Source organism: Vanellus vanellus (genome assembly GCF_965231255.1).
Source record: "Vanellus vanellus genome assembly, chromosome: 16".
Lineage (NCBI taxonomy): Eukaryota > Metazoa > Chordata > Aves > Charadriiformes > Charadriidae > Vanellus > Vanellus vanellus.
In genome coordinates, this window is record NC_138921.1 from 7,774,531 (window position 1) to 7,789,831 (window position 15,301).

Consider the following 15,301-nt stretch of genomic DNA (forward strand, 5'->3'; position numbering starts at 1 on the left):
GGTGAGACCTGGTTAACACATTTGATTTTTGGAGTTGTTAGATTCGTTAATTTGGGTTCCTATAGTTCAAACGTCAGTTGCAAAATAATACTAATGGTCGCCGTAGTCGGAGTAATAACGAGGATGACTGTAATTATAATAACAGTACTTATCGATAACGGTCTCATTAAACGCCAAAAAATATCCCCGTTTTCCCGAGAACGCGGGAACGGCAGACTTTTTTCACCTGCCGAGATCTCCGCGGTCTCCTCTTTATCTACCTCTTACAACGAATCCGCGGCTCCCGTTAGCTGAACCTCTACGAATTATTACTGTTCCGCCAGCAGCATCGCTACCGGCAGCGTTAGCCTGTTCCGCACTGTTCTTCCCCATCCCCGCGGCGGGCGGGGAAGCGCGGGGGCCGCGGGGTTCGCCCCCCCCGGGCGGGGCCGTGGGATCCAGCCCGGGGCGCCCCGCCGCGGGGCTCTTCGTCTGGGAAGTGTGCGGAGAAATCAGCATGTGCGGACCTGTGCACGGAGTGCGGGGCCCCAGCCCCGGCTCGCTGCCGCTGGCCCCCCGCTCGTTCTTTGCTGCCCCACGGCTCGGCGGAGGGCCGGGCCGCGGTACCAAGCCCGAGCCGGGCCGTGCGGGGCCGCCCCTGGCTCCCCTGAAGAGTCTGCGCTCTCCCCGCAGCCCGGGCTCGCCGGGGGCCCGTCGGGACGCAGGGATTGGGGGGCGGGAGGGACGGCGGGGCTGGGCATGGGCCGGGGGAGCGGGCAGAAAGGAGGGATCGCGGGAGGGACGAGAGGAGAGATGCGGGCGGAGGGGTGAGTGTGAAGGGCGGACGGAGAGAAGGCGGCAGGCGGCGGGGCTGTGTGTCCCCCCCCGGGTCCCAGCCCGTCGGGGCTGCAGCACAGCCTGGGCTCAGGGTGCGCGGGAGGACCCGGCCTGGGGGGACCCGGGCACCTCCACAGCAAAAGGGCTGTGGCTCGGTGTGAGCGCGGCCTCGGCGCTGGAGCGGAACGGGGGTGTCCGCGCCCGGGGGCACCTGGCCCGGCCCGTGGGTAGCGAGTGCCGGCGGGGAGATCCCTGCGAGGGAGGACGAAGGCGGCAGCCCGCGGTGTCCACCCCCGCCTCGCCTGAAATGTCTGGGAAATTGGGGGGTGCGGGGCCCAAATGAGGGGAGGGGGAGGCGGCAGCGGATACCTGCTGCGGGGAGAAGCCTCGCCGGTGCCGGGGAAGGTGGTGGGGCGGCGGGAGGGCGACGATGCTCGGGCCCGGGGCCTGGGGGCTGCTGTCGGGGGTGGGGGAGGCGGACTGGGAAGTCGTTGCAACGCGTTGCTTTCCTCGAGGCTGCCACGGCTTTTGCACCGCTGGGGCCCGAGCTTTTCGGGGCGAAGCAGATGTGTGTCCGCAGAGGATGGGGGATGGAGGTGGGGGGTGTCTGCCCTTCTTCCCCATCGGGCCGTCGGTGTTTACGCAGCGCGGAGCCGTTCCCGGCGGCAGGATAACCCCGACTTCCCCTCCCACCTGCTCGGGCGAGGTGTGAGCTGGGGGCGGCAGAGAAGTCCCCCTCGCCCTCTCCTCGGTGCCCTTCCGACAGCCTCCGGGCTCCATCCATTCCCCCCGACCCGACCCAGGGACGATTGCGGAGCCGGGGGCAGAGTAGTATCGGTAACGGCGGGGTTCGCAGCCCCTCGTCCAGGCTGGATGCGCTTTGCAGCGCTCCGGCGATGTGCAGCGGCCGGGGAACGGGACAAGCGCCCGTGGGGCTGGGCGAGGCCTCTGTTTAGGATTTAGGCCCTTTTGGGGGGCAGGAGAGGGGACGACCCCGTTTGCAGCTCCGCGCCGTGCCACCCGCTCTCTCGGCTTTGCTCTGCCGCTGCGGGGTTCCCCCGTCGCGGGGCAGCCGGGGCTGGTTTCGCCGTCCCGTCGTCTCACCTCTGCCCGGCACCGCTCACGCGTGTGGGAGCCCCGCGCGTCCTGCACGGCGTGGGGGAGCGGGGCGGGGGGGTGTCCTCTCGGGGCTCTGGGGTTTTGGGACTGCAGCCGCGTCGCTCGGCGGGGACCGGCTGGCAGATATTCCCGGCGGGTCCCGTGTAGCCCCGACGCCGCCGGGCGGGTGGGCAGGCCGAAGGGCACGTCCGCGCCCAGGCTGTCCCCGACGTGGCGCCGCTTCCAGCTACCTAAGGAGCGGGGAAAGAGAAAAGGATAAACCTGGGAAATGGTGCGTGCAACCAAGGCACGGGCAGCAACCCCGAGCTCCCCGACTCTGCCGGGGCGCTGGATTCGGGGCTTTTCTTATTTTCCAGAGGGGAATATTTTCTTTCCTCCTGGGGCAGAGACTGCCCGGAGCCGGACACACCCCGGGGAAGGGACTGCCGCCCGGCGTCCTGCTCGCATTAGCCCCTGGAGCTGCCGGAGGCGGTTTGCAGCTCGCACCCGCCGCTTCTCGCTTTCCTCCGATATCGCCCCGAGGTGCCCTAACGAAATCCCTTTCCCTCCTCCTTGTATTGCCGCCAGGTAAGCAGCGCGGGTCAGCACCGGGACACTCTTCTCCGTGGCGTGTCCCTGAGCTCGGGGTAGAAACTGCCCCGGCCGGGAACCGCGCTGCCAGCAGCAGCGAAGAAACTGAACACCGATGGTGTCACGCTCTTCCCTTATGCCGTTAGCTGCAGGAACATATGCTCAAATATGTAAGAGTCGTCTAGATTTTTCTCTGCAAATATTTTTACCGCATCCAAAGATAATATTTCAACAGAAGAATCAAGCCCCGCAGGCTACAGACAGGGCAGCTATATATAACCCGCTTGCTCACTCCGGCTCTCCGCGCATCGCTCGGGTTATGCAACCCCCGTCGCGGCGGTAGCCACCGGCGCACCCCACGGCTCCGCCCGCCCCATCGGGGCATTTCCCCCGGGACCTTGGTGCAGCTACCTGTCCGGAGGGACTGGGACCGGGGCCGGGCCGGGCCGAGCCCCGCGGGGGGGGCGCGCCGCCTCGCCCCGCGCCGATGCGGAGGAAGGGCCCGGGGGACACCGCGGCGCTCCGAGGGGTCGGTGCCGGGCGGTGAGTAGCGCCTGACGCTCGCCGGGGCAGGGAGGGGAATCGGGGCGGCCCTCCCTGGCGGCCGAGGGACAGCGGCCCCCTGCCCAGGTGCAGGTGTTGCCGACGGAGCGGGCTCTCACGCCGGGCAGGGCAAGGGCTAGCCTGCCGCCCCGCCGGGTGTTTTCCGTTTTCTCCGCTTTTTTCGGCGAAGGGAATTGCTCGAACGCCGGCGGGTGCTTTGGGGCTTTGATGGCCAGGGGCTGGGGCGTCTCATCCCGCTCCGGCGAGGCAGCCGGCGGTACCTGTGCCCGCACCCGACGTGCCCGGTCCTCGCCTGCCGCCGAGCCCCGGCGGCCGGGCCAGGGCAGCCCGCAGCCTCGCTGTGGACGCGGGCTGGAGGAAGGGAGCAATCCTCCCTCTCGGTGCCGGACATCCGCAGCGTGACGCCGGGCTCGGCTCGGCTGGGCTCGGCTCGACTCCGCTCGGCTCTTCCCTTCCCGTCGGCCGGCTCCCGGCGCCGTGATTGACACCGCCGGCCCCTCCGCCCGCCCCGCAGCACATCCCATCCCTCCCCGCCGGCCGCTCGCCGTGCCCGGGAGGCGGGGAAGGGCCTCCCCAGCCCTTTGACACCGTCTCGGCAGGAGTTTCACTTCGCTTTCGCCGCCGCCGCCGCCGCTTCTGCAGGCAAACACCCCCGGCTTCCATGTGACGCCTCCCAGCCACTGAATGGGGGAAAGCGCCTATAAGGGAGCCACTTTCCCTACGTGCAGGAGAAAAGGAGGGAACGAGGGGGGGTGGGGGGGTAGGGGGGGGCAGTAGCAGGAGTTGGTGGTTGAGGGGAAGGGGAGAGAGAAAATAAATTAATAAATCACAGGGAACGAAGCTGGGGCAGAGAAACTGAGACCCCGGGGGAAGAAATTCGTGGGGATATTTATTTATTCCCTTCCCCGGTCCCCTCTCGCTGACAAGGCTCGATCCGGCCATTGCGGTGCTCGGCGCTGGCTGCAAAAGGCCCTGGGGAAGTTTTTTGTTCCCCAACGCCCTTCCCGGGGGGGGACAGGGATTGGGTTGTTTTCTGTTGTTTTGGTGGGGTTTTTTAAGCTTCCCTCCCCCCCGTCTGGAAGGAGGGGGGTCTCGCTCGCACCTCCCTGGATGGTGCTGTAGAAAGGAGGGGAGTGAGGGGGTGGGAGGGGGGGCTCGTGGTGGGAGGCTGCCGCGGCTGCTGCTCCTGCATTGGTGTCTCCCCTATGGACGAAAACAGCCCTCTGTCTCCCAAGGCAAATGCTTTCAGTATCGCCTCTCTGATTTCAGTCGCCGCCGCCGCCGAGCAAGCAGGGAAGGGAGCGCTGGAGGAGCGCGGTAGCGCGCCCGCCCGTCCCGGCTGCCGCCCGCCGAAGATGCACTTCAGCACCGTCACCAGGGACATGGAAGGTGAGCGCCGCGCTCGGCCCCGCGGGGCTGCGGGTACCGGACCCCCCAGCCACAGACTCTCGGAGTATTTTAAGCGTCCCGGCCCGGTGGCAGGGCCGGGGGGAGCGCGGCCTGCCCGCGGGGCCGCTCGGAGGAGGTTTTGCCGTGTTCCCCGGCACGCCCGGGCCCTCGCAGCCCTCCCTTGGAGAATAAGGCTCTGCCCGTGCCCCGGTGGCGGCTTCCGACGGCTCCGCCGCTTGGACTCGCGTCCCCTCGGAGGTGCTGGAGCATCCTCCGACAGCACCGGTCGTGCCCGGGGCAGCGGAGGGCCGCGGCTCGGCTCTGGCCGGCTCTGCAGCCCCTGTCCGGCCTGGGGGCCGCGGCGGGAATAACTGAAGACACCCCCAGGACCTCGAGGAGCCTGTCAGCATCGGAGAGGATCCGAAGGAGCCGTCTGTTCCCCAGGGCGGCCTGTCATGTGCCGCAGGGCCCTCTCGGGCCGGCGGCCGAGGGCTGCGCGGACGGGGCCGTCCCAGCGCTCCTCGGCGCGGACACGGAGCTTTGCTCTGGTCCCCGTCTGTGCCCCCTCTCTTGTCCGGGGATGGAAAAAAGGGGAGATTGCCAAACCAGATACGCCTTCCCCTGTCAGCCGCGGCCCCAGAGCGAGGGACGTTACCTGCAGCACCGTAGCTACACGGAAATAAGAACCGGTTTCTTTCTTTGAGTTCCCCCTCCTCCTCTGTTTTTTTTTTCTTTTTTTTTTTTTTTGAGGGGTGTTTGCTTTGTCCCAAATCGTGTGCTGCGAGGGAGGCCTTCTGCAGAGATAGGACGGGCTCTACACCGCCGCGGCCCTTGGCAGATCTCTAGGGTTTGCAAAGAAAAAAAAAAAAAAAAGAAGAAGAAGAAGAAAAGAAAAAAAAGAGCCCAGGCAGGCAGGCAGCGGGAGCAGCGAGCTCCCCGCCTGCCCCGGGGGGAGCGGGGCTGGGGCCAAGCAAAGCGGAAAGGGGGAGGCGCCCCGCGGGGCTGGGCGCGGGGCAGAGAGGCGGAGGGCACCCCGCGGAGCGGCGCGGAGCTGGGGGGAAAAGCGGGAGCCGGAGCGGAGCCCTGACCGCCTGTTTTTGGAATGATTTCAGCTATCTCCAGCCCCTGGCTCACCCAGCTGTCCCATTTTTGCGATGTTGCAGCTTTCACGGCCAACAGCCTGAGCAGCCTGAACGCCTCCGGGGGGTACCACCTCTCCCCCTCCCCGGGGGACCCGTACGGACAGCATGAGCCGCCGCACTACGAGCCCTGCACGGCTCAGCAGCACCCGCACCCGCCACCCCAGCCCCAGCACGGCTACCCCTTCGGCGGGGCGGCGGCTGGGGCCAACCCGCCGCCCCCCGGCCCCGAGCCGCCCGAGGGTGCCGGGGGAGCGGCCGCGGGGTCGGCCGCCGTCTCGGGCTGCTCGGCGGGGGCGGCCGCCGCGGCCAAGGCGCCGGTGAAGAAGAATCCCAAGGTGGCCAACGTGAGCGTCCAGCTGGAGATGAAGGCTCTGTGGGACGAGTTCAACCAGCTGGGCACCGAGATGATCGTCACCAAGGCCGGCAGGTCAGTGCGGAGCCTCCGAGCGGCCCCGGGCACCCAGGCTAGCCGGGGCGGGAGGGCACGGCCGGAGGCGGTTTGGGCGAAAATCGAGGCTGGCCAAGGGCGAGCGGCGGAGCGGCTCGGCCCGGCCCGGCGGTTGCCGTCATTTGATCCTAGCGCTTCTCCGGGGGGGAAATATGCGAGCTTTTGCGGCCCGAAGGCCTCTTGTGCTGCGGGGAAGAACGCGGGGCTCCTGCGGGCTGGAGGCGAAGGCGTGCGGGGGACGGCGGGCAGGGCGGCCCGGCCCGGCCCGGGGGAGCCACGCCGTGCGCTCCTCCGCGGAGTATCGCTCCTGCTGGAAAGGGTGCTGTGCTCCGCCGGGCGCCTTTGGCTTTCGGTTACCCCGCACGGGACTTAGATCCGTGTTTGCGGAGGACACTGCCCCCGGGGCTGACAGCAACGGCAGGGGGGGGAGAAAGGAGGGAAGAAAAAGCTAACAAACAACCCCGTGCAATACCTGTAGCTAAATAATTTTTTAGCACGGGCAGATCTTTTCTTTCCGGCGGGGACGCAAACAGACCCTAATTCCGCACCTTGAAACGTCCTCTGGGACTGCTGCATTTCCCGACTGTGGAGTAACGAGCCCGGCTGAGCCCGGCTCTCCTTGGCCCCGCTTCGGCTCGGCGGGCCGGGGCCGGGACCCCGCTCCCGGCCAGGGAACAAAGGAAGCGGCTGATGCAGACGCATTAGAAACGAGGAAAGCACGTAGGGAGAAGGGGAGCCCCAATTACGGTTGTTAATCACTGCATTTAATTGCGATCGCCGGGAAGCGCCGTGGCGGCGGCGGCTCGGGCAGAGCTGCGGAGCTTTCCCCGCGCAGCGCTGCGGAGCTTTCCCCGCGCAGTGCTCTGGGCAAACGCTGCCTTCGGGGGGGCGAACGCATCGCTCGGGCTTCCCTTGATTAAAAGTGATCCGGCGGAGGGGGAGAAAAAGAAAACAAATACATTAACCAATCCCCCGGTGTTTGCTCTCGGTTAGCTCTGGGGAAGGCTCGGCGGCGGCGGCTAGAACCCCGGGCGACGCCGGGGGAGAGGGACGCAGCGCGGCCGGTCGAGCTCCGCTCCGAAAGGGCCCCGCAGAAGCGGTGACGGTGCCGTGCGCTCCCGCTCTGCCGCCAGCGGTTTTGAGCGTCCCGAAGGTGCAAAAAAGAAATACATTTACATATACACAGTTGCATGTTTGTTTTTTTTTTTTTTAATAGCAATTTATTAAAATTTAAAAAATCACCGCGGTGCCCGATGGAAAAGCAGCCGGCGCTGCGCTGCGGGACCCCGGGCGTGATTTCCCGCAGACGGTGCCTGCCCCGGTGCCGCGTCTCGCAGAAGCCGCTGTCTCCGGCCGCGGCCACTGCGCCCGGCGCCGGGCTCGGCGCTGCTTTCCTTAGCGGAAAAGGTCGTTCAGGCTCCAGGAGGAGGCTGTCTGCAAACAAGAACTCTTCGATCTGGCTTTCTTCTCTCTCCCAGGACAGCGAAAGGATTGCAAATACCCCAACTCCAAAAAGCGCTCGGAAATTAACCAACTCGATTTGAATCAGAGGCTTTCTCCCCCCTCCTCTTCGTTTATTTATGACACGGACAAATCTCCAGACAGGCGGGTAAAACCAGGAGAAAATGGGGAAAAAAAAGGCAGGAAAACGCTCAGAGAAGGCGCTGTGAAGCCTTTTCTGTCCCAGCGCCTCTGGGCTGGCCCTGCTGTTTGTCTAGGTGGGTCTTATCATCTCGGGTTGTTTGTTTTAAAACTAAGTTTTAAAACAAGAAACACCGGAACTGGAGCTAATGGGGGCTTTTACACCTTTAAAAATAATAATAACAGAGAGAGCGATTGGAAATGTCCTTCAGAGTTTGCTAAAGCGTTACAGAGAGGGAGAGGCAGCCGCCCGATCCTGATGCTGCCCGGCAGTGCCAGTCCCGGACTGGAAGGAGCTGCGGGGCCAGAGCCCCGCTGCCCCGTCGCCCTGGCCGCGGTGAAGGCAGGGCAGCCTTTCCTCGGCGGAGAGCAGCCGCACACAACCAAAAAAGCCCCAGGAAGAGGCATAGCAGGTCCGACCGTGCGCCCCGAGAATGAGCGGGGGGGGACTCTCGATATCCGGGTTTGATCGGGTTGTTTTGTCAGCCGGTGTTGGGAGTTTGGTTTTTCAACGGCTGCAAACCCCCTTCCCGAAATGCCGCCCGCTGTCGCTCGCTTGGTTTCCTACTCAGAGAAAAAAAAAAAAAAAAAGGTATATATACATATCTCAAACAAAAGTGAAGCCGTAACGAGCCCCGACGCGAGGGTGCAACTTCGGCATTGTCCCGCCGTGGAGCCGCGGGCCGGGCCCTGTCCCCGGTGTGTGCAGAAGGAGGGAGGGACGGGGAGACCGCCCCGGTCCCTTCCGTTAGCCCACCCCCGATTGCATTTGCCCCGCAGTCCCTCGGAGGAATCGTGCCCTCCCTGTGTGTGGGACCCGCGCCCCCGGCTTAGCCTGGGGTCCCCGGGGGTCTGCGCGGAGCAGAGCAGCGGGGACATCCCCGGGGGCCGACCTGCCTTGTCCAGGAGCCCCAGGCTCCTTCCCGCTCTCCTTTCGCCCCGCAAAGGTACGGGGACCGGGAGCCAAATCGGGCTCTGGCAACGAAGCGGAGCCAGGAAGGGTCTCGCTGGGACATCCCAGTTGCCCTCTAGTCTTTGCCCGCCGCGGGGGTGTGCGTTTGCCCCTCCGGGCTGCGGGAGGTCTCCCGCTGGCCCCAGGGACCACACTGCTGCTGTAACCGCTGTTTTGAAACGGGCGTAAATTTTGGGGGAGCAGAAGCTACAGAAATGGGACCTCAGCTCCCCCCCCCCCCCCCGGGCTGCCTGAGCCTCCCGGGGCTCTGCCTCTCTAGAGAAAGGGGTAATGCCTCGTGTCTGCTTCAAATCAAATCAGCTGGAAAGATGGGGAAACCGCGGGGTGGAAATTATTTTCACTTGTGACTTTCCATGGCAAAGGGGGAAGTGGCGACGTTTGTTCCCCCCCCCAGTCTTTGCGTCCCGCCGCGGCGGGGCATTTCGGATGTCCGATACAAGCGGCCCCGGAGCTGGCGAGAGAGGCAGGGCCGCACAGCGCTGCTCCGGCTCGTCCTTCGGGACGCTGCTGGGGGATACGGCAGCTCCTGTCCGTCCCTCTCCCCACACTACCCGGCCGCATCTGCCTTTTCCTCCCGTTCCGGCCGGCGGTTCCTGCGAGGGGACCTAACTTCGCAACCGGGTGTACGCCGGGGTTGCTGGAAGGGAAGGGCTGCGGGGTTCCTGCACCCGGCCCTGAGCACCCCCGGGTATCCGCGCCGGTGCCCCGGGGGTCCCCCCCTGCCCTCAACTCAGCTCTCCTTTCTCTCCTCTCTGTGCTAGGCGCATGTTCCCCACCTTCCAGGTGAAGATATTCGGGATGGACCCCATGGCTGACTACATGCTGCTCATGGATTTCGTCCCCGTGGATGACAAGCGATACCGGCAAGTAACCCCCGCAGTGCTGGGTGCTGCTGGGGCTGGTTGGGTCGCCGCCTTCCCCGGGCTCGGGGACGCACCCCTGGGCCCGACACGTGTCGGTGCGAGACGAGGAAGAGAGGCGGGATGCGGCTGCCCTGGGGTCCGTTTCACACCGTTAGAAGGAGTTTGGGGCCGGGAGCGGCGCGGGGCGCAGGCCCGCAGGGCCCCCCTCGGCTTTCGCCCAATGCTCGGGGTCTCCGGGGCCAGCGCGGTGCGGGCAGCAGTGCGGGCTTCCGTGGGGCGGCAGGGCAGGAGCTGCCTTGTCCTGCCGAGAAAAGCCCTCCCCGTCTCCACCCGGCAAACGCCCGTTCCCCCCTAACGAAAATCCCCCCCGGTGGTCCTCGAGTGCCGTAGCCCTTGACTGGGGCAGCTTCCTCGCGGGCGTCCCGGGGCTGCGCCGTGCCTGCGCCGTGCCCACCGGGGAGCCCACTGGGTGCTCGGGTGAAGATAGCAAGTTTTGTGCTCTGGAGAGGCACCGGCCGTCCAAGCCACAAATCTCTGCCCTTGTTTCCAGCGGCAGCGTAGGAAGGCCTTGGAAACGGACGACTCGCAAGGCAGCGATGCGGTCTGGTTTGCAACCCCTTTAATTTAAAGACAGTGAAAGGCGCATTATGTATTTAGCTTCAGATCAGGACGCCGAGCAGGCAGCCCGCATAGGAATCGCAGGGTCCGATATATAAATATTTAGACAGATATCCAAATTCTCAGGGCGTCCTAGAAATGTTTGCTTGTCAAGGGAAGTGGGATATATAACATCCAATTGAGTATATCTTTAAAAAGTAATGTTTCTGCTCGACTCCAATGGTGTCTAATTCCCCCTGTGCAAACACTGGCTTTTAAAGTAAACACGTGTATAGAAGATTGGTTTCTCTGTTTTAAATGTTACTGTTGAATATGTACTTTGAAAGAATGAAACAAGGCTGCTAAACTCTGGACTTGCTATTAATCTACCCATAAATTTCCACTTTTCACTTAAAGCCAGAACATTACAGTATAGAGGGCTCCCTTTCACCTTTTTTTTTTTCTTTTTTTTTAGAGGAAGAGGGAGCTTTTGTGGCTCCTCTCCCAAATCTGTGCAGGTAGCTATAAATTGCCTCCGTCCTGCAGATTTCTGTCCCGCCAGTTCTATCGGTAACCTGATAAAATATTATTTCCCTCCCACAACGAGTCTGGCTGTGGAGAAGAGCTCGTTCCTCTCGTTTCCATCGGAAGCGAGAGCGACGGGGGAGGCGGCGCTTCCCCCTTGCCGGGCCGGGGGGACCCTCCCGGGCCGGACCCTGCGGGGACACGGGGTGCTGCGGTGGCGGGAGTCCCCCAGGCTGCGGCTGAGGGTGCCTTCCCCTCCCGACAGGTACGCCTTCCACAGCTCCTCCTGGCTGGTAGCCGGCAAAGCCGACCCCGCCACCCCCGGGAGGGTGCACTACCACCCCGACTCCCCAGCCAAAGGGGCGCAGTGGATGAAGCAGATCGTTTCCTTCGATAAGCTCAAACTGACCAACAATTTGCTGGATGACAACGGGCATGTAAGTGTTCCCGGGGGGAGGTGTCAGACACGGGGCTGCACCGGAGGGAACTCCCCGCGCTGTGATTCCCGCGGGGTGCCCCCGCCCGCGCCCCCCTCCTGCCCCAGCCCCGCGGCTGCCCCCGGGCAGGGGAGCCGGCAGGGCCGGGGGCTGCGCTGTCCTCTCTCGATGCTCCGCCTGGATCAGTTATTGTCTCCCTGCTCGTTTTATCATTCAGATCATTTTGAACTCCATGCACAGATACCAGCCGCGTTTTCACGTGGTCTACGTGGACCCCCGGAAAGACAGCGAGAAATACGCGGAGGAGAACTTCAAAACGTTCGTCTTCGAGGAGACTCGCTTCACGGCCGTGACCGCCTACCAGAACCACCGGGTGAGGCGGCAACGGAGCCCGGGGCAACGAAAAAGTGGGGTTGGGGTCGCCCGGGAGGTACCACGGGCTGGAGGTCGGGCCGCGGGTGTCCGGTGGGGGTGTCCGGGGTTACTCCCGCCTCCTCCTCCCCATCTGCTAAACCCATTCGGGGCAGCGCAAGGAACCCGATAGCCGGGGAGCAGCGCAGGGCTGCATCGCGGCACGCCGAGGAAGCGACGTGGGCTCCAGCCCCACCGCCAGCTTCCCCCGCCCGGGGGGGACCTCATTACCTATGTAAACCCGAGACCGGGGCTAGTTGGGAAACTACAGGCTTCCCGCTGCGAAATGTCACTCTCAATTTGTTTGGATAAATCTGCGATTTTACTTCTCTAAGCTCGCGGCGGTCTGTTTCACCCCAGAATACAATTATATGTTAAAAAACGGAACAAAACGAAACAAAACAACCCACCCCCCCTTATCTGATGCGGATTTCTGGGCAGCAGTTAATCCAATTGCTTCTTTAAATCGCATCAGTGTAATGTAGAGAGCAAGAATTCCAGCCGCGAGTGCAAATACGATTTCATAGCGGGGGCTTTACAGCGCGGCTCCCAACTGCCTCGCTCCGCGCTGGTACCGCAGCCCTCTCCGGGGCTGGGTGGTGGGGCTGTCCCCGAGCCGCCGCCGGCCGTGCCACCCTCCACAGCGGCTCCGAGCACATCGACCCGGGCCTCCCCCCACCCCCCGGGATGCCGCCCCGGAGAGGCGGCGAGGCCGGAGCAAGGCTATGCCTTTAAGGGTCTCCGGAGTCCCTCCCCGGCTGGCATTTGCCTGATGGCTCCGGACAGCTGCTCTTTCTCTCCTGCTTTCTATCAGTTTGACCTCTAAGGCTGGAACTGTCACTGAGGGGCTTAAAGTTTGTTTTTCAACCCATTCCGGAAACTCACAATCACATACTTTATCCGTGGATTTGCTTAAATATAGAAAATGTCCTGCCTTCTCCCCGGCGAATTAAATAAATACATAAGTATGATTTATCCAGTGATTTGTCTTAGCTGCTCCAGTGGTGACCCATATAATGTGGCATTTTCTTACAAGTGCATTTACGCAGCTTTTGCAGCCGACTTGGGCTGCCTCTCCCTTTGCCTTGAACTCGTATTAGATAGCGTACTAGCCTGCATTTTCTAACAGAGTTGGAAAGCACATGTTTGTGCTCTGTGGCTCCACCAGCCACCTGGGTCCTCTCCATTACACCAGGCACTGCTGACTCCCAAGGCCTGCTCGGGGCCATGCTCGCTGTCTGACCAGGGAGCTCCATGTATGCCACTTTGAGACATTTCCCCGTTTATCCTTACAGATCACGCAGCTGAAGATTGCCAGCAACCCTTTTGCCAAGGGATTCAGAGACTGTGACCCTGAGGACTGGTAAGGCCATGTCTTTATTGACTATGACTACACCCCATTCTCACCCCCAGTTTCGCATGCACCTGCCCAGCTTACATTTGCACAACTTGCACGGAGTTTGGGAGAAACTACATCGAGCCTCATTTGCCACCTGCAGCTCACAGCAGCAATGCTCCAAGTGCTTATTCTGTTGGACCATCAGCTCTGTAACACTTCTCCCCTTCTTCTTCCAGGCCCAGGAATCACAGGCCAGGGGCCCTTCCTCTCATGAGTGCTTTTGCCAGATCCCGGAATCCAGTCTCTTCCCCAGCCCACCAGAACGGGACAGAGAAAGGTGAGAGCCCCAATGGCCAGGGCAGCCTGTCACCCTGGACCTCCTGGCCTGCAGGGCCAGCCCCAGCGCATGCATACTTGGGGCTAGCCTTACACACCACACTGGTGCACAGCCGCCTGCAGCGGGCACAGCTCCATTGCTAATGAGCTTTGCGCTACCACCTATTTTTTTTTTTTTTTTTTTAAACAAAAATAGCCACCTTTGTGGCCTAATTAATTTTTGGGGGGGTCTAAAACGCTCACTGTTGTTGTGCTTAAGCCACTTTGCTGCTTTAAAAGCACCACCCTTTTCCTTTAGCGTCCCATTTTTGACTTTTCGGCAGCAAGTTCAGGTTTTCAGGCAGGGATGAGCTTTGGCTCCTCCGCACGTTGCCCTGCTAACGCGCCTCGGCAGTGCGGCCGGGGCTGGGCTGCGCTCATTCAGGAGCTGCAGCCAGGCTGAACAGCACCTCTGCCCCTCGACTCCTTTGCCATTATGCAGAGCAAACAACTGCAAAGACAACCCGGGGCCTTTCTTCCAGCGCACTCCGGGCCTGCAAAATAAAGGGAAGTCTGTATTTGTTTAGTGTTACACAATTGCAAAAATTTCAGGCGTGTACCAGCTTGTCAGCGCAGCTCCGTTTGTCAGTCAGGCCCTGTCCCACCGGCCCCGGGTCCCGCCGCGCACTCCGCTGCCGCGCCTCGCCTCTGCCTTCGCGCTCCGCGGCTTTCTCTACCCGAGCGTCTCCCGACCGCCCGGCCCGGGAGCGGGCGCTGACGCTGTGTGCCCCCGCAGATGCCGCCGAGAGCCGCCGGGAGCTGGAGCGGGAGGCGGCGGGCGGGCCGCCGCTGCCGGCCGAGGCCGCTCACCAGCAGCTGCTCTCCCGCGTGCTCAGCCCCACGCTGCCGGGCGGCGGCGGCGGCCTGCTGCCCCTGGGCGGCGCGGGCGGCGGCCGGCCCAGCCCGCCCCACCACGAACTGCGCCTGGAGCCCGCCGCCTCGGAGCCCCTCCACCACCACCCTTACAAGTACCCGCCGGCGGCGGCGGCCGCCGCCTACGACCACTACCTGGGGGCGAAGAGCCGGCCCGCCCCGTACCCCCTGCCCGGCATCCGCGGGCACGGCTACCACCACCACCACCATCACCACCACCACCACGTGAACGCGGCGGCCGCCGCCAACATGTACTCGTCGGCCGGCCCGCCCGCCAACTACGACTACGGGCCCCGGTAACGGCGCTGCCCAGCGCCTCGCCGAGCCGCCGACGGCGCGAGAGACTCGCGGCGGCCGCGCGTGCCGCGGCCGTTACCGTCCTTCCCTCCCCTTCCCGCCTTTCCCTCTCTTCCCGCCTTACGAGTGAGCTGATAGGCCAGCGTGACCTCATCGACAACCGGAGAGCCCAATCGCCGGAAGCCGCGGGCCCCCCTCCCGCTCCCCACCCGTCGTGAGGGGGGTGGCGGCGGGGATCCGGGTCGCGCCGGGTGATACCCGTAGCGGCGTGACCCGCAGCTGCACTTTGATAAATGAAGCCATATGTCGTTATCTCCCTTCTTCCTGCCCCCGCACCTCCCTCCGTGCTGGTGCCCCACGAGCGCACTGGGCACTGAGGGCCGTGGGGCTGCAGGGAAGCGGTGAGAGGACGGGGAAGCGGCAGCCGTGAGGTGACTTGCCCCCTTCCCACTCGCCCGCTGGGTGTCCTGATGGAGATTCGGTGTCGCCACCGGTTTTGGCGCTGGCACGGCTGTTTCCCAGCCCAGCGGGCCGTGTAACGTTAGCACCGAGCAGGGCGGGTGGTGGGGCTGGCCATGAGCCGGACACCGGGCCTGGGGACGGAGTGTAATTCTGCACATGTTGATGTAAGTCTCTTTTACCTCGGGGATGCTTAGCCTCCACAGTTGGCTCAGATGGTTCTTCGAGGAGACTGTCAAAGGAAGCAGAGTTTAACTTAAGGGAACACTTTGAATCTTCACTGTCGGAACTAATTGTCCCCTTCTCCCCTGGTCCTGACCTGCTCTGAGTTTTGGGGTTCATTGGGGCAGCTTAACCACAACAGCATTTTCTGGAGCTGTTGAGCCCGTAGCCAAGAGCACAGCCATGCACAGCATCTTGTTTTCACAACAATGGATACTGAGGTTTAAAAACCAGCCTGGGT

General features: G+C 63.4%; 1 protein-coding gene across 1 annotated transcript; it reads left to right on the forward strand.

The window, feature by feature from the left end:
• Positions 1-4,272: 4,272 nt before the first annotated feature.
• Positions 4,273-14,503, forward strand: TBX1 (T-box transcription factor 1). Its single transcript, XM_082491826.1, has 8 exons — positions 4,273-4,458; positions 5,622-6,027; positions 9,424-9,525; positions 10,913-11,084; positions 11,302-11,457; positions 12,791-12,858; positions 13,071-13,171; positions 13,946-14,503. Exons 1-8 carry the CDS (start codon positions 4,275-4,277, stop codon positions 14,380-14,382), a joined length of 1,626 nt encoding a protein of 541 aa, XP_082347952.1. The 5' UTR covers positions 4,273-4,274; the 3' UTR covers positions 14,383-14,503.
• The last annotated feature ends 798 nt before the right edge of the window (positions 14,504-15,301 follow it).